Source organism: Diabrotica virgifera, chromosome 5, assembly GCF_917563875.1.
Source record: "Diabrotica virgifera virgifera chromosome 5, PGI_DIABVI_V3a".
NCBI lineage: Eukaryota > Metazoa > Arthropoda > Insecta > Coleoptera > Chrysomelidae > Diabrotica > Diabrotica virgifera.
The window spans coordinates 231,540,956-231,561,959 of NC_065447.1; the positions used below are offsets into that span (position 1 = coordinate 231,540,956).

At 33.3% G+C, this 21,004-nt stretch overlaps 1 protein-coding gene across 1 annotated transcript in view; it reads left to right on the forward strand.

Moving 5' to 3' along the window:
- Positions 1-21,004, forward strand: part of LOC126884707 (RNA binding protein fox-1 homolog 3) — a 519,785-nt gene that overhangs the window by 387,427 nt on the left and 111,354 nt on the right. Inside the window, exon 4 of the mRNA XM_050650828.1 lies at positions 6,218-6,271. Within this exon, the coding sequence (XP_050506785.1) occupies positions 6,218-6,271 (54 nt within the window). The remainder of the gene's footprint in view (positions 1-6,217; positions 6,272-21,004) is intronic.

Below are 21,004 nucleotides of genomic sequence, written 5' to 3' on the forward strand. Positions count from 1 at the left end.
TAGCACCACATCTCGAAACTTTCAATATTTTTTATGTTGTTCTGTTTGAGAGTCCAGTCCTCTACACCATATAATAGCGTGTTAAATACGTAGCATTCTTAATCGTAGAGGGATGCTTATATCTTTGTTGCAGAAGAATTTTCTCATCTTTATGAAGGTGGCCCTGGCAATTTCGATACGTCTTTTTATTTCATTGTTTTGGTCTCCAGCTTCGTTTATTAAAGTTCCCAAGTATTTGTAACTTGATACTTTTTCAATTTGATTGCCGTTTATACTAATATGTGCTGGTTGTGTCATGATTTTACTGAAGACCATATACTTATACTTGTTTTTTTTGATATTAATGTTTATGCCATAATTGTTGCAAGCAATATTTATGTTTGTAAGTAATCGTTGTAATTCTTCTACTGTTCTTGCAACTAGTACAGTGTCGTCTGCGTATCGAATATTATTTACAACCTCTCCATTGATTACGATTCCTTCATTTGCTTGCAAAAGGGCTTCCTGACAGATGCTTTCACTATATACATTAAATAGCAGTGGTGACAAAATGCATCCCTGTCTTACTCCTCTACGTATTTCTATTGCTTTTGATATCTCATTTTCTATTTTGATGTTAGCTTTCTAATTCCAATATAAGTTGAGAATTATTCGCAGATCTTTATTATCTATGTCTTTTCTTTCCAGAATGTCTCTTAGCCTATCGTGGCGTACTCTGTCAAACGCTTTTTCAAAATCGATAAAACATGCATGTACTTCTTGATTAACGTCTAGGCATCTTTGTGTAAGAACATTCAAACCGAAGAGAGCTTCTCGAGTACCTAGTCCTTTTCTGAACCCCATCTGCGTATTACTAATATCTGACTCCAACTTTTGATAAACTCGGTTGTGGATGATTTTTAGAAATATCTTTAGTAGATGGCTCATTAAAGATATTGTTCGATGTTCTGAACATTCTTTTGCATTGGATTTCTTTGGCAGTGTAACGAATGTAGACAGCAGCCACTCTTGAGGTATAATACCAGTATTGTAAACTGTGTTAAATAAGAAGTTTAGAAGTTATAGGCAGTTAAAATGGGGGAAAATATAAGTGGACACCCAGTACAAAAATCATAGTTATTCTGGTGTGTCATAATTATTCCGGTTATTATTGCGACCGTAAATTTTTTACTAACAATTTAATTGTTGCTAAACTATTTGTTAGATTGTCGCCGGCTTCCGAAAATATAATCTGCTACAAAAAAGCCTATATGTCACCAAGCTATTTAATTTTTTAAAAATAATTACTTCCCCAAAGTTTTAGTTGAAAATTAAAGATTTTGTTGGGAAAACCCGGATTTTCCGAGGAAAATTTTCGACGAAAAAATATGTCTGTGCTGAACTTAATTACGGTGAATTTTTATTTGGGTGTTTTTCGTTTAAAGTTAAAATCTTAGAAGTTACAGAACAATAATTAAAAAAAAAAGTAAAATCCCTGATCGACGAAAATATTTTCCAATAATAATTTTTATAAGAAAATGCGAAATATCAAATATAAATATTTGAGATAAAATATACGAGTAAAACCTTTAAGCATAAAATTTTACAGAAAATCCAACAAAGAAACGATGCTTCCAAAAAGTAAAAAAAGAATTCCAATAAAAAAACTCTTTTCATTTTTCGATCAAAAAGATTTTCACGAAAAAAACTTTAAGAATTGTACAAATTGCAATTGAACTTTCTTTAAAAAGAATACAAGAATTGCTACTCATCCAAAAGAAAGATATCCGAATAATTTTTTCTACGAGCCGAAAAAGCAGAATAAATATATTGCTCTGATGAAGCTATTTCTTTATGGCATTTATGCAATTAACTACATATTCTAATAAATTGTGGCTTATTTCCCAATTAGAATAGTTAATTGCAGAATAAAACAAATACCTGGAATTTACTTATTTTAGATATTGTCCCAGAATTCTAACGCCAAAAATATACCGATTTCTCTTTGACGTTGAGTTTTCTTTTGATTTCTGATGCGTTAAAAAATCTTCCCACATATGCCTCTCCCATTCTCCAAATATTTCGTCCTTCAAGTGTAATCATTAACGGAAGAACTAATAACATAAGATATGCAGAAGATACCGTGATTATGGAAAGCTATGCTGATCAACTACTACGAAAACAAGACAAGCAATTTCTTTGAAGATTATCGATTAAAAATGAATATAAAAAGACTAAATATATGATATAAGGAAACCCACTGACCAACCGAACGGTTCAACTGGCCGCTTATGCCGATGATATTAATATTATGAGTAGAACATCAAAAACAAAAATAATGACTCAGATGAGAAGAAATATAGTCCCACAATACATTATACATGAAGACGACATTGAAACGGTTGGAAAGTTTACATACCTGGGAGTAGAAATATATGCCGACGGATCAGAAGATGGAGAAATACGGAAGAGAATAACGCAGGCAAACAGAGCTTATTTTGCCCTCTCCCATATATTTCGGTCTAAAAGTGTCCACCGAAATACAGAGATGAGAATCTATAAAACCTTAATTCGACCAATAGCATGCTATGGCAGTGAAGCATGGGTCCTGAAAGAAACATTCAAAAATAAACTCGACACATTCGAAAGGAAAGTACTGAAGAGAATACTAGGACCTGTGAGGGAAAACGGAATCTTCAGAAGTCGATACAACAATGAACTTTATCAACTTTATAAGGAAGCACCCCTGTCAGACTTCATTAGAATACAAAGATTGCAATGGGCCGGACATGTGATAAGAATGGGAGAGGATAGCCAACCAAAAAGAGCACTGAATGCTAGAATGCAGGGAAAGAGACCGGTTGGAAAGCCAAGAAAGCGCTGGGAAGACACAGTAAACAGCGACGCACACGACCTTTTAGAGTCCGTGTATGGAGAAGAGCAGCCACAGACAAGCAAGGGTGGAGGCAAAAAATAAAGGAGACCAAGGCTCAATTTTGGGCTGTAGTGCCGTAGAAGAAGAAGAAATAGAAAACAAACATACAAATAAACACACATTGGCGAGATGTACCAAAAGAATAGATTAAAAAATACAGATACCTGCGTACCTGGATTTCTGAAAATAATGATCAAATAACATAAATAGGTCGAACGGTCAAGTTGTTTTATACAGGGTGAGCCACGCTCAACGGGACGGAACCTACCGGGGAAACGGCTAAAGATATTAAAAATTCCTTCCGTGGGAATACGTAGGTCAGTACCGGCTACAAATTAAAATTTGTAAAATATATACAGGGTGTCCCAATTTAGCGTAATTATATAAAGTTATATATTTTTAAATGGAACAACCCATATCTCACTTTAATTTTGAATTCTACTGAACAAAATTATGTTATTTTATTCAACATTCCCTATACCTATTCTTGACAGATTTCGATTTATTTGGGTTTTTCCGAAAATGTACTATTCGCGAAATTAATTAATTACACATTATCGCATGGATTTTAATTATCATCTTTTTGTCACTTAATTGTCAACTGTCCATGCTTTATATCAGAATATTTACCATTTGAAACTAATCTACAGAGTGTTCGCAATCTGAAGTGTCAATGCTGTACAATATTTTGTATAATTACTTTCTTAACTTAAATGGGACACCCTGTATTTTACTTTAATTTTGAATTGTAATCAAAAAAATAATATTACTTTATTAAACAATCCCTATACCTATCTTCGATTATTTTCGATTTATTTGCGTTTTTTTGAAAATGCACTATTCTTGAAATTAATTAATTACACTTTATTACATAAAGTTAAACAAAACACACTGGAAAAAAATAATTTACATTAAATGTTCAAAATGGTTTAAATTTTCTTCAATACATAACCTCACTCTGTGTTCAAAATTTTGTTTTACTTTTCTTAGGGCCGGTACTTTATGTCCCGGTTAAACCTCGGTTAGCTAACCGGGGTTTAATCGGGACAGAAAAGTACCCCATAGGGCCTCTTGCGTTGTAATAAAAGCAATTATAATTATTATTATAATTATTTATGAATATAATAATAAGTATAATTGCGTTTATGTGTATGTTTTGCATATATTTCTGTCCCGATTAAACCTCGGTTAACTAACCGGCTGTTAACGGAGACATAAAGTACCGGCCCTTAATATTTCTGGAGTAACTGTTGCAAACGCATTACGAATACGCGTTTTCATGTCTTCCGCGGTTGTAGGTGGAGTTTGATAAACCAAACTTTTAATATATCCCCAAAAAAAAGTACATTGATGTTAACCCAGGTGATCTAGGAGGCCAATTGACAGCACCACCCCTACCTATCCACTTTCCGGGAAATTTTCTGTCTAAATATTCTCTAACATTACGCGTGTAATGTGCTGGAGCACCGCCTAGCTGCAGAAACATTGTTCTTCTAATATTTAAAGGGATATTTTGCATAAGTATGACTGTATGACTGCAAAAGTATAACTGATTGAATAACTTCTAATTCGGTATTTTCATCTTCAGTTATGGGATTTATCAATTTTCGTTTAGTATAAACAACACTGCCAGTTTCACGAACCTTGTTAAGACTCTTTCAAATACTTATTTACGAGGATGACGTTTTAAGGGAAATCTCTCAGCATAGACTCTTGATGCTAACAAACTGTTTTGATCACATTCACCATGTATTAAAATCATATTTACTCGGTCTTCAATTGAATAATCTGCCATTTCTGTTAATTGAAAGCAATACAGTTAATAGGGCTTTTCATCGATTGTCATTTGTTTCGAGCTTCTGTCATGTGTCACATAATATTAATATATCTATGTCATACGTCTTTGGTTTGTATTATTGTAGATACCAATAACGTATGTCGTAGATATATTAATATTATGTGACATATGACAGAAGCTCGAAACAAATGACTGTGAATGAAAATCCCTATAGTGTGACTATTAGTTTGACAGCTAGGTACCTTTTGTTTTTTCATGGCATTCTTTATAATGTATAATGAGCTATGTAATTAACGACATTTAATGTTCCAGGTAACATACTGCAAATAGATCTGAAGATACTAGATATTAATATAAAATTTTATAATAGTTTGATTATAATAATTGTTACAGCATTCAAATATAGGGTATTTTGTTTAAGTTAGAACTTTATGTACCTAATAAAGTATAATTAATTAATTTCTAGAATAGTGCATTTTCAAAAAATGCAAATAATTCGAAAATTATCAAAGATAGGTATAGGAATTGTTTAATAAAGTAGTATTATTTTTTTGATTAGAATTCAAAATTAAAGTAAAATACAGGGTGTTCCATTTAAGTTAAGAAAGTAATTATACAAAATATTGTACAGCAATGACACTTCAGATTGCGAACACCCTGTAGATTAGTTTCAAATGGTAATTATTCTGATGTAAACCATGGACAGTTGACAATTAACTGACAAAAAGACGTTAATTAAAATTCATGCGATAATGTGTAATTAATTAATTTCGCGAATAGTACATTTTCAGAAAAACCCACATAAATCGAAATTTGTCAAAAATAGGTATAGGTAATGTTGAATAAAATAACATTATTTTGTTCAGTAGAATTCAAAATTAAAGTAAAATACAGGTTGTTCCATTTAAAAATATAAAACTTTATATCATTACGCTAAATTGGGACACCCTGTATATATTTCACAAATTTTAGTTTGTAGCCGGTACTGACCTACGTATTCCCACGGAAGGAATTTTTAATATCTTTAGCCGTTTCCCCGATAGGTTCCGTCCCGTTGAGCGTGGCTCACCCTGTATAGCTACCGACCGAGAAACATTTCATCAGCTTGTTAATACCTCGATAGCCAACGCTTGAAAACAAGCGCGGCACAAAAAGAAGAAGAAGTCGATACTCTTTGATTGTACATACATTGGCGAGATGTACCAAAATAAAAGAGAGCACGCGACCACAGTCGTAGTTGAGGAAGACCTCAAAAACGATGGTTAGACGAAGCAAAAGTGAGGAGAAACTGGCACCAAATAGCATAAAACAGAGCAGAGTGGAGAACTTATAGGGAGGCCTTTGCCCAGTAGTGGATGCAAACAGGCTGAAGAAGTAGAAGAAAAAGAAGAATTGTATTTCTACGTGTAATGTATTTGCGAATCGATATTTTTTACATTTTAACATTTCCTGATACAAATATACGAAGAATATGTAACTAATTCTATATTTTTTATTTGTTTCAGCAATTTGGCCCAATATTAGATGTAGAAATTATTTTTAACGAAAGGGGATCCAAGGTATGTAACAGTTTTTATTTACAATTTATATAAAAAAAACAATTTACCATGAAAAGATTACATTTGAGCCAGCTATGTTGCTATTAAAGTCCATAGTTATTGCAGGCGTTCCTTGCGCGTTTCTTTGTTAGTCAAAACAATCTTAATGGTTTAATAGCTGATTTTACTACAAAAAAATTGAGGTTAGGATTGTTCTTGCTAACAATGAACCAGTGACTCGTCTACAAAAAGACCAATTCTAATTTTCATGTATAGAAGATTCGAAAGTTCTAACATGTTCTGGTGTAATCGGGCTTTTAGTATGTTTATTATTAATATAAATTATCGCCAAAGTTTAGTCGAACTAGCAATGCTAGTTTTGAACAAGGGTCAATCGTAAAAAAATGCATATGCCGCTGGGAAAGAGTGCAACGTACTGGGAGAAATCTGGCAACACTGCCTTACACATAAACTCTCCCTCTCTCTTCCCTACCAGTTTCGCCTCGCTGCATTGGTCAGTGTCAGCCTAGTAGCCTTCGAAGATGGAGTTCCCGGTCGCTGTTACCGCCAATGTGAAATTCATGCTGTGATATGTTTTTTAAATGCTAAATTGATTTCAACTGTTACATTGATCGTCAGTTTCGAAGTTTATGGGTAAAGTGCATATCTGTTCAACATGTTCGCAAATGGTCAGAAAAGATCACAAAAGATCGGAGCGGAAGGCCTTCAGATTCATCGTGAATTTCCGTTCGGCTTTCACTGAATTCTCTACACCATTTGCGAACATGTTGAACATAATATGCACTTTTACCAACAAACTTTGATTAACTGACGATGAATGTTAATAGGTGATATTCATTTTACATTTAAAAACGTATTAAAGCATGAATTTCAGCGGGAACCTTTTTTTAGGAATGACCCTTGTATATTATATTGATCATATGTTGCATTTTTAGGTAGTTAATGAGTTCTTGTACATACTTAATCCTGTTATACTAAAAGCCTAGTTTGATAAGGTTAGAGAATCTTCTTGTCTGAGAGTCTCTTTACCTGGGTCTAGTTGGTCTAAAATGTTAGCATTCCAGATATTTTAATTGATTAACTCTCTCAATGTTTTGTTGATCTATCTATAGAGAAGAATTGTCGTGTTGTTGGCGACTAAAAATCATAAATTTTGTATTAGAAGCATTCATTTTTAGACCCATTTCTCTTCTCTTCTTGTCTTGTTTACGTAATTTAATAACTCTTCAAGGCCCTGGAGACTATCACATAAAATATCAGTGTCGTCAGTGTATCGAAGATTATTGATCAGTTCCCCATTGATTTTCACTCGAAAGTCTTTATCTTGCAAAGCTTGTTTGAAAGTGATATCCGAGTAGATATTAACATCGGGGATAGAATGCATCCCTGTCTGACGCCTCTTTGAATGCCATATTCGTCGGTTAATTTCCCATCGACTCGTACGACCGTTTTCTGCATCCAATACAAGTTTTCTATGATACCTATGTCTCTCCATCAATGCCTTTGGTTCTTAATAAAATATGTTGCCTCGATCCCTATCGAAAGCCTTTTCGTAGTGGAGGAAAGCCGTCTTATATATTCCCAAATTGATTTTTGTATGTTTTGCGACATGAATAAGTTCTTTGGTCTTGTGGTTTCTCATTATCTATTTGTTCTGCTTTTTCCTCTTTAACCCTGCTGTCCTGTTCGGGTCTATTTGACCCAAAAAATAATTTATTTCTTATTTTACAAATTATTACGCGGCGTAACGATTTGGTGTTTCGTGACTTTATTACCTAATATGAGGTCTTTCAATTGCATATGAGATATACAATCAACTTCCTGATTTTTTTGATAAAAATGAAATTGTTACCTAGAGTACGTTCGGGTCAATATGACCCGCGTATTTAAACCGTTAAAAATTACCTGTGTATGTGTGTTTAGTTGGCAGTACTCTATATTGACAGTACCTGTGTGTTTGTCAGCCGGATCCGTTTGTAAATAAAAACAGGTTTCTGCAAGCTGGAACTTTTAAAATAAACTGTAGTATAGCTGGACGAGGTTGCAAACCAAATTATAAATATAACGGACATGGACGAACAGCATGTCTTTATAACCAACTGGAAAGACATGAATAAAGTTGGTTTCCATGCATACATTATAAGGGTTTATAAGTCCCATGGTGAATCAACTAAAAGTTTGTGGAATGAAGAAAAGGGTCGTAGTATATTTCAATCAACAATGTCGTTTGATATATTTACAAAAAGTTTGCAAATAATACGTTTTAATAACAAAACTACTAGACAGGAGAGGAGACGTAGGAAATGTACCAAAATATTTTAACCCTGATGAAAATGTTGCTGTCGATAAGCAACTAGTTGCCTTTAGAGGCCGCTCTCCCTTCAAATGGTACATTCCAAGCAAGCCAGCGAAATATGGCACAAAAGTTTGGGTTTTATGTAATTATGAACAGTAAAACTTCTTATGCTCTAAAATTGCAGATCTATACAGGAATGCATGTGATGTGTGACTTGAGTAGTGATTTGGAAGGCCACAATATTACGTGTAATAACTTTTTTACATCGTAAAATTTAGGACAATTTCTTCTAAAACAAAGTAGATACAATGCCGGGGACTATAGATAAAATAAACCGGAGCTTATAGCAAAAATCGCGAATAAAGAAGTTCATAGCTCGTCTTTATTGCTTCACGCAAGATACCACTGTTGTTGACAATATTCCTAAACATAATAAAAATGTTGTTCTTATGAGTACTTTGCATCATGAATCGATGCATCATACGTCATTTTCATCAAACGAAAAAGCCCCAAATTATTTTAGATTACAATTATTCCAATAAGTGAGCAGTGGATACGCTTGCCCTAAAAACAAAAACAACACTAATTATTATGTTGTATATATCATAAACATATTTGTAAAATCCATTCTTTTTATTACTGTCCCAGTTGTAAACTGAATTAAATTTTTGTAGATATTTGTTACTAGGCTTTTTTGAAAGAAAATAAAGAAATATGAAAAAAAATTTTTTAAGAAACGTTTTTCTATAGTTACGAGTGACTTGAATTAAAAATATTATAAAAAAATCAACTAACAAGCAAAAAATCAAAAAGAATTTAAAAAATCTAACACATCCGTCAAAGAAAAGCGTGGCGCGTGTTCATCGAATAAACGGTTTTTGCCCCACGCTTTTCTTTAACGAATGTGTTAGATTTTTTCAATTTTTTTTTATTTTTTGCTTTTTAGTTTATTGCTTTTTAATATTTTTAATTCAAGTCACTCGCAACTAAAGAAAAGCGTTACTTAAAAAAAAATTTTTTTCATATTTTTTTATTTTTTACTTTTTAGTATTACACTTTTCAAACATTAAAATATATCGTCATGTTTATTAAGATATGTATAAAACATGATGTACAAAAATGAAAAGTAGTCGGAATCGGCAAAAAATTTGAAACTTTATTGTTTATTAATGAAGCATAACGTAAACAATTAACGTAAAAAGTGAAATTATGTATTGTTCATATCATTAGCTATACAATCCGTAAAAGTTTCAACGTTTCAAAGTTTCAAGCTTTTACATTATAAAAAACAAGAGAATTTAAGCGTTTTCCATTAAAATCTTTTTTTTTTTATTTAAACAATTAATAAACATAAATTTTTTATTGACTATTCGTGTATTGTTCCCGTGAATGCATATGTCTGCAAATTGTCATTCATTTGCATTGAAGAAAAGGCAGTCACATTAACGTCTAAAAATTTGACGCAAACTATTGAACTAAATAAAAGCGTTTAAAAATACCTAAGTTTTATTTTTGTTAATAAGGTCTAATTTACATTAAAAACATAATTTTTGTTTAATTATCTATAGTTTCTTGTTAATAAAGTTTTATTTATTGCCATTAGCTTATTTTATTTCGATTAAGGAGGGTAAACCATAGTTGGGTCATATTGACCCGAACAGTACATTTGTGTAGTTGACTCGAACGGGACAGCAGGGTTAAATACCTGTTTTATTATGTATTTTTGTAATTTCCTAGATCTTCCTCCTCCTTTATCCTCCTCCTTTGTAAGGATGTAGTGGCGTCATGTAATTTGTTTAACTATTTCTGTTCAGTTACTGCTCTCATGTGCGTGTTGTTTTGCTTCGGAGAATGAGTCACCAGTCCTGTCTGGTCATATCTTCCTCTGGATATGCTGCCCGCTACGTTGAATTCAACTTCATCATTCGTTCCATGTCTTCTCTACTTCTAGATATAATAAATCAGTACTTTACTAAGATCTAGGTCACAATGCAATGACCAAATCGGCAACAATCAAACACTAAAATATTTAAGAACAATGACATTAAAAAAATGTCAAAAATACAAAATTACGCCTTTTTCAAGCATTAATATTTCCTATCGCCACCTACGCATCAGAAACATGAACGCAATATTCTACAATAGACCATTTCAATAAATGCCATTATACGCTTTGAATCGGCTTTTTTGATGGTTCATGTTTCTGATGCGTAGGTGGCGATAGGAAATATTAATGCTTGAAAAAGGCGTAATTTTGTATTTTTTACATTTTTTAATGTCAGTGTTCTTAAATATTTTAGTGTTTGAGTGTTGCTGCTTTGGTCATTGCATTGTGACCTAGATCTTAGTAAAGTACTGATTTGGAATTTTACTTTTTCTGACCAGCTGATTTCTGTATGTTTTTACTAGTAGGACATAAGCCACATTAGAACATACAAAATTTATGGTCTCCCATTTCATTGTAAATTCCATGAAGTTATGTGAATCCATGCTTTAGATTCTTTTTCTTAAAGGAATTTGAAGATTTTAACAGCTTTTCTGTTATTAATACACTCTCCTAGTTAATTTGCCGCCAAATTTCATTTCTAGGATTCCTAAGGCTACAGACGTAAATTTATTACTATGTATCTAACGGAATTATTACTATTTTTTTCTCATATGGGTCATAGATGTGAGTGTTATTTATTATGTGACCGTTACTGTGGCGATTTTTGGATTTGTAATTTGTTAAGGCAGATTCTCAATAAATTCTACCGGTTTTGGTAATCTTTAATGCATCTAAAAAGCTTGTAGTAAACCAGAGGCGGGTTTGGGGGACGTAATATTGAAAAAGAGGGCAACTAAAATGACATTTCACTAGGAAAAACATTTTAGTGAGTAAAGACAACTTTACACGCTGGCTGGTGGAATATGGATAAATTAATAAGTTGAATAAACCTTAAGAGCGTGGTATCAAGTAAATTAATAATTGTCAATAAAAAATTGAGGCACCTTCACTGTGGAGGAGAAAGTGCTACAATACGGGAATCCCAATCAACGACGAGAGATTGTACACGATACAATCTACTGGATTGTCTGACAATCAAGTCATTCTAGCTGAAGACGAGAGTGATATGATATGCTTAGAAAATTGGAAGAGGAGTACACCAAGTGGAACCTCACAATTAATATACAAAAAACCGAGTACTTAGTTGGAGAAGAAAAACCAGAAAGCTTACAAATTGAAATGGAAAGCATAAAATCAACTAAAACTTTCAAATACTTGGGTGTCCAAATAACATCAAAAGCAGGGAGTATCGAAGAAATACAATCCAGGATCGGCCAAGCAAGATAAGCCACTAAACAGCTACATGGACTATTGTGGAGTAATAAAATAACAAAAGAAACTGTTGAAGACATTGTTATCGGCTCACTAGACTTAATAGGGTGAAGAACGAAGATATTAGGAGAGAAATGGAAATTGATCTAGATATAATAGACACAAACCTGTATGAAGCCAAAAGACTTAACTGATATGGACACACCTACAGGGAATGCCTGAAGTAGATGGCCAAAAAGACTTCGCGCACTAGAAAAAAAAACGAGTTAGACCAAGATGGTCCTGGAGAAAAAATGTCGAAGATGCAATGACCGCCAGATCATCATAAAGCAGAAAAAACGATTATGTAAAATATGTTACCTCTGGTAGGACAAAGGTCAGAGAGAAATGTAAGAAAAGTAGAAAAGAGGAGACAATAAAGAGATCATGGAACTGTATTATCTCTTTATCAATCAATAATCACAAATTAAAACATAAAAATTAGGTGACTGAGACCTGTAAAACACAGTCAACAGTAAACAGTCAGACACCTAAAAAAAGAGCAAGTAAGGAAATGTTGAGAAGAGGCCCATTAGGCAGATGGTTGTAAAAGATAACATGCAGTAAAAGACGATTAGATGCTGTAACGGACGATTTAAAAGAACTTAAGACTGAAATGCGAAATCCTCAGGAAGGCAAACAGAACTAGAAAAGAGCAATCTCTTTCCTGCTGTAGTGCTACGATGGTGATGATTTGAAATAACCCAAAGCACGACTATGTTCGTTTTAAAGTACAAATAGCACTTAACAACCTAATAAAAAATGTAGTAATGCATAAATTAATTCTAACAAATATATCGACGGAATAATTAGTAGATTCTGAAATTTTTATGTGGGGATTATATAAATATTAATTAAAAAACAGAAGGTACTTATCTAATTGATGATTTATCTTTATTGATGACCGCTAGAAGAACTGGTATAGACAACTGATATTAGCATATTGTGAATATGTTATATTCACCATAGTATAGTCGGTTCGCTAAACTCAGACACAACTAGCTAGATATTTTAGTCGGTATTTTTTTTGTTTTTTGTCAATTTGGCAAAAATTGGCAAAATTACTAACTATTTAGTAATTATTAACTATTTAGTAATTATTTTTTGCCAATTTAACCAAAATTGCAAAATTATTTACTAAAATCACTAGCCAGTTGTGTGTGAGTTTAGCGAACGGACTATATATATTTTTTTATAAAATCGAGCAGTCTGCCGCAAAAGGCATTTGGAATAGTCCAGCCAATGACCATTTTCCCGCGTAAGTTTCTGAGCCTGCACCGTTTTGCACAAAAATCAATAGGTACTTTTCCACTTCGGGTAAAGGGGCAGCAACAGTTCTGGATCACAAATTTTTAAACTTCCCTAGATCTACATTTTTTAAATTTACCTAGATTAAAGCAAATTAAAAAATCGATTTTCCCCTAGATTCTAGGGAAATTAAAAAAAGATAAGGTCGATTCTGGTAGTTTTTGATGCTTATTCTGGTGGAGGCGCCAGATGATGGCGCATTGTAGGAAGGCCTCGCTTGACGTATGAGGTATTGATGGAAAGAGTATACAAATATGTTGATATACAAAAAACAAACATAGCGATGCGTACAAAGGGCCTTTATGCTATATTTCCATTGTTATTTGTCCGATTTTGACGTGCGAGGTGTCAAATAAAAGGGGATTGGGCTCCAAAGATAACAGAAAATCAAACATGGCGACGTATACAAAGGACCGTTATATCCGCTGTTATTGGCCCTATATACAAAAAGACAAGTGAAAATGTCAAATTGTTAACAATAAATAGTTATTTATGAAACAGTTCGTGAAGTATGCTTTTTGCGCACAGTATGCTTTTTGCGCACGTACGCGATGTTTAGAGCACGAGCGGTGCGAGTGCAACATATCGCGTAAGTGCTCAAAAAGTACTTCACGCACAGTTTCATACAATATTTCATCTACGAATAAACAAAAAAAAACTGGAACTTCTTCTTCACTGGAATACATTTCTATTCTACAATTTATAGAACTTTGACATTTAAAAATTCAACTTCTTTTAAACTACAAAACTGTCAAAACTTTTGCAGTAATTTATTGCTCACATGTCATCACCATGACAACGCAAAAGTTAAGGATATTTGATTATATGAAAGTGTGCCAAAAAACAGTGTGAAACAGTAAATCCGATTTAAAATACATTGTTACTTCACGCACACTTTAAACCCTTCACGCACTGCTATCTATAATGACAGTTTTATTCACAAACTAAAAACTTCTACATAATATGAGTAGATAAAACACTTTTTAACACTGTTTTTTGCGAATTACTCAAAAAGTATGTATTTTATTAAAAACATAATTCTTATAAAAATATAGCTTATAACAAATAAAAAAAATATATAGTGTCTGTAGCCCCAATACATGCGGAGAAATACCTTATTGAAAGTTGGTTCTTTTCGGTCAAACGCCAAAATTGAAGGAGAAGAAAATTGGGGGAAGCATTCCACCAGGGTAAAACAACAGGGTGAACATTGAAGTTGAGGGTAAGAAAAAACTAAAGCCAAATTTTGATGTGGTGGGTGCAAGCTCAGAAAATTTTGCGGGAGGATGGGAGAATCGTCAGTGACGACTATAAAATATATAATTTAAAGCAGAATAAAATGGAACATTTTAAGCAGAACATAAAGCAGAACAGATGGTATTGTTAAGATATACTTTGACTCAAGCTTGTAACTCGTACATATTATGATAGTACGTGATTGGTCTTTATTAAAAATGGTTTCAACTTCCTCTGATTTCAGTGTTCCTTTCACATTCTTCGTTTATCTTTAACCGTGACAGTTAAATACTTAAAAATGCAATTTATAACAGTTTTTAAATTGTTTAATGATAAAAATCACATTTATAAACGGTAAAGTCGCTCAACAAGAACACGCGATGGTTTAGCTATAATACAATCAACCGTTCGCAGGTAGAAAAATGTTTTTCCTTAAAGAAAATGGCTCTAATGTACCGGAAGACAGTTATATGATATCGGATACCAGTTATCCTGCCTTTACTCGTATATACGCGAGCAAGATTTGTATTGGTCTATTTCTAGACGAGTCACCATCAATCTACTAAACTAAATATCGAAATAGATTATTTATTTGTTTGTTTTTTCCGAGACGAGTCAGTGCTATTTTAATTTCCTTTATTTTTGTGTATACTACCAATTTAACATAAATATACACGTCTTGTGAATGTGCATTTTGACACAAATGCCCCACGCCTGAGTCTCGTAAAGCATTTTTGTCAAAACCACATGCGAGCTGCAATAACTTTTTGATTTTTCCTGTAAATGTATTTTTTACTGTCTTGACATTCTCTATCTTAAACTAATCTTGGCATCGTTCCATAACTATTTGATCATTTGTTGTATGGCTATTTTTGTGAACCTGTAAGTGATCACTTGAAAGACTTTTAGTACTAGCTAACCTTGTTTTATCTGTAACTTAGTTGATATGTACTAGGGTTTTGGTACACTGAAAGCCTGTAGATTGTGCATCCTTCATTATTTCTTCCCTTCCTTCATTTAATTTTTATTTTCAGACACATTTAGTTTGAGGAATTGTTTTTGTTGCATAAGTTTATTATTAACGAATATATTTTTTTCTAATTTCAGTAAAACTATTTAAAAGTTACCCGTATTACATTTTTGATTGGTTCATGATTTGTCCAAAAACAAGCAAGCAAGCAAGCATAGTGATTTAACCCAGCCTGAGAGACTTGCTCACCCCTAGAGAATGACATTCGGGTGATACAATTCATTGGGGCGAGGAGGATTAACTCCCGTAAGCAGGAATCACTCCACCCCGCCTCAATGCTCCAGACCATCCACTTACCCCCCGATAGCACTCTGATGCGCTATAGAGGCTCTCAATCAGCAAAGTGCTTATCATATGGGAGTCTTGGGTACACGGACTCCCATATGAAATCCTACCCCGATCAATGCAGGCCAGCGTGAGGCGCTCTATTGTCCAAAAACAATATAGAAAGAATAATACTTAGAAAAATTTTCCACATTTTTTGTTGTTTTCTATTGATAGTTTGATTTTATATATTCTTCTTCTAGTTTTATTCTTCCTCTTCATGTACCGTCTCCATCGTTGGTGGTTAGTGGTTATTGTGGAAAAATTTCTCTGTCTTCAGCTGTACGAATAAGTACTTTAAGACCTAATCCTGTCCATCAATTTTTTCTTCCAATACCTCCTTACCCTCTATTTTACCCTTAATGACCAATTGAGGATTTGACTGTTCATCATCCTTAACAACACTACATTACTATTGCAATAACTTAACACTCAACATTATTATTGCACCATCCATACGATCGGCTATAAGGACTATGTATACAGAGAGAGTCTGTAAAGTGGAATAAATTCAATATCTCAAATACTAATTGTTTTTTTGGAAAATGCTCAGACCCGTCGATTAGTATTTCAAATTGTCCTTTTTGACATTCAATAAAAATGTATACAGGGTGTCCCAATTTAGAGATATGACGTCATCGTCGATTTTCTTAAATGGCAACACTGTCATTTTGATAGCTAATTTGATAGGGTTTGTAAAGTTATACATAACTGCAAAATATCAAATTTTTATTCTCTACCATTTACAAGATAATAGAAAATAACAAAGTTATATCTGTAATTTGGAATATATTCAATAATTAAAATACTAACTGTTTTTTTGAAAAATGCTCAGACCCGTCGATTAGTATATCAAATTGTCCTTTTTGACATATAATAATAATGTATACAGGGTGTCCCAATTTAGAGATATGACGTCATCGTTGATTTTCTTAAATGGCAACACTGTCATTTTGATAGCTATTTTGATAGGGTGTGTAAAGTTATACACAACTGCAAAATTTCAAATTTGTATTCTCTACCATTTAGATGATAATAAAAAATAACAAAGTTATGAAAAAGAAGTAATCAACTAATAATTGAATTTAATTATTTCAATAAATTAAGCAAAAACTCATAATGTTGCCCTCAATTATTGTCAAATTGTCAATGGGCAACGTTATGAGCATTTGCTTAATTGAAATAAATAAATTCAATTATTATTTGATTACTTCTTGTTCTTCATAACTTTGTTATTTTTTATTATCTTGTAAATGGTAGGGAATAAAATTTTGAAATTTTTCAGATGTGTATAACTTTACACACGCTATCAAAATAGCTATCAAAATGATAGTGTTGCCATTTAAGAAAATCAACGATGACGTCATATCTCTAAATTGGGACACCCTGTATACATTAGTATTATATGTCAAAAATGACAATTTGGTATACTAATCGACGGGTCTGAGCATTTTTCAAAAAAACAGTTAGTATTTTAATTATTGAATATATTCCAAATTACAGATATAACTTTGTTATTTTCTATTATCTTGTAAATGGTAGAGAATAAAAATTTGATATTTTGCAGTTATGTATAACTTTACAAACCCTATCAAATTAGCTATCAAAATGACAGTGTTGCCATTTAAGAAAATCGACGATGACGTCATATCTCTAAATTGGGACACCCTGTATACATTTTTATTGAATGTCAAAAAGGACAATTTGAAATACTAATCGACGGGTCTGAGCATTTTCCAAAAAAACAATTAGTATTTGAGATATTGAATTTATTCCACTTTACAGACTCTCTCTGTATATTTGCGAATCACAAATGTCTGAGCTTCTCTCCATTTATGTAGTATGTTGCATTTTGGTAGATATGTTTGTATCTTTTAGTACAGCGATGGTCTTTTCGACAATCTGTCAATGTTGTTAGCATTTTATGCTATCTTATAGTAGCAATTGCTTCGTCGTAATCCACACATATCAGTGCCAGTGGTTTATTGTATTCTGCAGGCCTTCTATCAGCTTCTTAATCACTAGTAAATGGCCCTTAGTGTTGTATCCCGATCGAAATCAAGCTTGTTCTCTGGGCTGATAGAAGTCTAACTTAGCCTCCAGTCATTTTTTGATAATTTTTTTTGTGGAAAGTTTATATTATGTTATAACGATCAGATGGACAGGAGTTCATGAAGGCTGAACCAGAAGGATCAGGACGATATTATCCTTGGATGGAATAAGGAATGACCGAAGATGGAAAGGTCCAATCGTTTACATTGACGAAACAAAGACCACGTTGCTCAGTCGGAAGAGATGTGGGCGCGGTTCTTTGGGTTGGGCTTCTGTTACAATGAAAGATGTTAAATGAATAAAGAATGGTATGCGAATAGGGCTAATGGAACGACGATAGACAAAAGATAAATAGATAACATTAACTGATGGTTTGACTCATGGACTCTAAGGAAACGAAATACTTAATACTCAAACGAAAATATAGGGCGCCAGGTATTTTGACCAAAAAATACTCAAAGGAACAATAATTAACGAAACATAACACAACAATAACAAATTAGCAAGAATGCTACGACAAAACAACATTGTTCTTAGTCTTGAGCTGTAAATAATAAATAAAAAACGACATCGTACACTTTAACAAAACATTTATTAAAATACTCAATGAAATCTCTTAATGCTCACATAATATATGCAAATAAAACGTAAAAACGTCAACCACAAAAACAAAAATTACTCAATAATTATTTAAAAATGGTTAACAAATTGCATATACGTTGGTGTATTCACCAACACCGCAAAACTAACAAAATACGAGATGTACCTATAATGTAAGTGAACGAATATAACTCTTATTAACTCAAAAAAAAATAAACTGAAGTTACTCAAAAAAATAAAAAAACGATACTCTAAATAAAACTTATTCTTACCGTTCACTTACAACAAAAAAGAAAGAGCTCTTTATTTATATATTATATATAAATCTAATAATACTCAATAATAATACTCTAAAGATACTCAAAAAAATTTACATGGTGAAAATGTCTTTTATTTAAATATTAAAAATAAAAAACAAGTGACCGGCATATATGTAAATGTCACTATTAACACTAAAAATGGGCTAAAACTGTAAGTCAATGAACTTATCCCACGGAAGAAACACAAACATAAGTTCCTTGTTCTGGACACGCGAGAAGACATCTCAATACTTCTAATAAAGGATGCGTAACTTACTTGAAACAGATGTAGAGGATGCCCTTAGAGGCATTCTTTATCTAGGCCAGGTCATTTACCCAGCGGCGAAGTCGAAATAAAAGGAACGACAAAGAATAGATTTGGCCACAGTGTAATGTGGATTCAGGTGCTAGCGATAGGTGATAACTGGTACTTGGGCCAGGGACCAGCCCTGCGAACAAAATTAAGTATTCACAGCGAGTGTTCTATAAAGAAAAGGGTTTTGTAAAGACTTACCAGAAGAAAATTCTAGGCTGGTCCATCACAAAACAACTAACGTCCACTACATGACTGACACGGCTTAACTTACTGCCACAAAGTTTAACTCACGAATGCCAAGATATCTCAGATTTCTGCTTAAATAAGACTGACGGCTTGGGGTACGCGACTTGCCAACGGTCGCCACAGAAATGCAAAAAAGGGCCTTATTAACACTATAAAGAGCTTAGCAAGCCTAATACTTAAAATGAGTTATGGGATGCAAGGCCCATATCATTCACCAGAAAGCTATTAAAGTCTAACATTCGACTCTATCGATAGCACACATGTGTTTCTAAGAAAAACACGGCACTAGAGATTCTGAAGTCTACAGGGAAATAAGTTAAAATCCATGTAGCAATGAAAACTGAATTAAATTCTACACTGGGAAAACTTAAACGTTATACAGCTTCCCCCCACGATTTAAACCGTGGTGCAATACCACTGTTTACAATCGGAGTCTGCAGTAAGCACCATAAACAAAAGACTGACCATCAAGCAGTAGCCTGACACAGTTGGTAATGGTCTAGACACACTAAAATAGGTTTTGGTACTTGAGGTGCCTGAACACAAGTGACCAAATCGGAAACAGCTAATAAGCAATAAAACTCAAACACCAAACTAAAAAGGGTTATCTCTATGATAAACTAAACGCAAATAAAACACAAAAACTATCAACTATATATACAAGGACTACTCTAATTCTAAACGACTAAGTCAGCAAACACCTACAGTGTTGCTTAAATCCTTAACATAAAACTAAACATTCAACTCGAAAGTCGACTCAAAGTATGGTTCGTTGACTCGCAAGTACAACAACCAATGACAGATATCTACACCGATGGCTCTAGCCAAACTAAAAAGGTGGAACATACCAATGTTGAAGTTTTGGACGCGAAAATCAAAGTTGCTCCAGCTCAACAAAGGCGATTGGCCAACAAGGTGACGTAGGCAAACTTCGTTATGGTTGTCCCCTCAACCGGTAACTAGGTAAGCGTCAAGCTATGCTAAGATTTTGACTGCAAGATCAAAGCAAAAAAGTCTCGAAATTTTATGACAGGGAAAGAAAACAAGTTGGCCAAAAGTTCCGTAAAAATCTTGTGGGGTTAGCCACGGCGGAAAATTTCCAATCGAGAAACTAACAGAAAAAACGAGGAATGTAATCAGGACAAGATATGTCTGAATACATTATAAGATATTATTATAAATAACTTTAATAATATCTACTCAACTAAAATAAAATCAACTCCATTGGAACTGACTCAAAACCAAACGCAAAATTAGCACAAGCAAACTCAACACAAAAATATTTGTCATAGTGCGTCCACTAACAACAAACAAACTCGAGTTCTAACAAACTCGACTATACGCATAGGTGCCTTGGAGTCTCTCATCCGGGACTTTATGAGCTACACTCAAAAATTGCCACGAAATCTTTCATTCGGGACTTTAATAATAACAGACGCACTAGTTATTGCTAGTGGTTTGCTTATTTGATTTCACTTTGCCGGTCTAGGACAAAGCATTTCGCAATCAAACGTTCTTAAAATAAGTATAATGTTCACAGAACACTAACTCAAAAAAATATTTACTGCTATCCCGATAACATGAACCGGAAGAGCCTAAACAAATTCAAACAGCAAACATAATACAAAAGCAAATAAACACGAGTAACATATAAAATTACCAAAGCAC